Consider the following 1,126-nt stretch of genomic DNA (forward strand, 5'->3'; position numbering starts at 1 on the left):
TTATGACAGAAAGGCTGAATCAATAAGTATATTATATGAAGACTATTTACCAAAAAGCTTCATGCCTACTCACAACAAATCTTTTCCATTCTTTTTTAAAGTTTTTATTACGATTTGGGAAAGTCTACAAAACAAATCGGTTTTCCATTCAATGATTCATACACATCTTGTTTCGTGTCATTGGCTGACATGTCTATCTTTTCAAGTGTAAGACTCACCTTTCAAATTCGAACGGCTGGCAGGCCTCCCAACATTACTCCTCTGGTGTTTGGCTGACATCCGCTTCATCTGGCGCGGCGTGCTGGGGGGAGAGGTGCCATACAGAATTTCTGCGTTTGTGTCATCGGAAAAGTCCTCTGGGTCAGATTCAGAAGTTTTACAAGCGGTGTCTCCCAACTTGCACTCTTGCCTATAGAAGACAGTAAGTAAACATTCAGTCACGTGTGAAGTAAACGCTCTGTAAAACCTGGCTATGGATCAGGCTCTTCCTGAGTGTTGGGACGGTCTCCTCCACGCTCCCTGCAGAATCTCACAGAGACCTGCTCTTTCCCTCAGGGAGCACAAAGGCAGCTGCTGCTGTTACCACCTCAAGAGTAGAAAAGACATGCTGTTCCTGTTGTTTACAGAACTGTCTCTAACATGAGTGAAATTTAAAATGCGAAACTTCTGGGTTTAAAAAAAAAGTAAAGGACGTTAAGACACAGATCAGAGACTAAAAATGTACCTGTTGGCTAGAGGCTGAGCAGCTTAACTGATGAGCAGCAGGTCCAGCCCTGCCCGCCTGCCTCTCTGACATCTCTGCGAAGCACAGGGGACAGAACAGAAAGTAAAGGACATTTGGCCGAGGCCGCAGGAGAGCGGCCGGCATTCTCCGAGGTGCACCAGGGTGCAGAGCTCAGACGGGGACGTGGGGGCCCGCTGCGGAAGAAAAAGAACGCAGTTCCTCACTGGCTGGTTCTCAAGAACACATGTCACCAGTGCCCTATCCCCAGCCAACTCCTCACTATTTTGATAAAGTTGTCTTTCTGCAAGCTAACAAAAGGAAATTTAATAAAAGAACAAACTACAGGGAAATCAATAATAAAACCCCTTCCAAAAATGTATTGTCCAGCCTAACTCCTTCTTG

General features: G+C 45.6%; 1 protein-coding gene across 1 annotated transcript in view; it reads right to left on the reverse strand.

The window, feature by feature from the left end:
* Positions 1-868, reverse strand: part of MAP3K4 (mitogen-activated protein kinase kinase kinase 4) — a 109,339-nt gene extending 108,471 nt beyond the window's left edge. Inside the window, exons 1-2 of the mRNA XM_042781574.1 lie at positions 795-868; positions 219-409 (exon numbers count right to left, since the gene is read on the reverse strand). Coding sequence (XP_042637508.1) covers positions 219-409; positions 795-868 — 265 coding nt within the window. The remainder of the gene's footprint in view (positions 1-218; positions 410-794) is intronic.
* Positions 869-1,126: the final 258 nt, after the last annotated feature.

Source organism: Orycteropus afer, unplaced genomic scaffold (genome assembly GCF_000298275.1).
Source record: "Orycteropus afer afer isolate SDZICR_OR568_19922 unplaced genomic scaffold, OryAfe1.0 scaffold00135, whole genome shotgun sequence".
Taxonomy (NCBI): Eukaryota; Metazoa; Chordata; class Mammalia; order Tubulidentata; family Orycteropodidae; genus Orycteropus; species Orycteropus afer.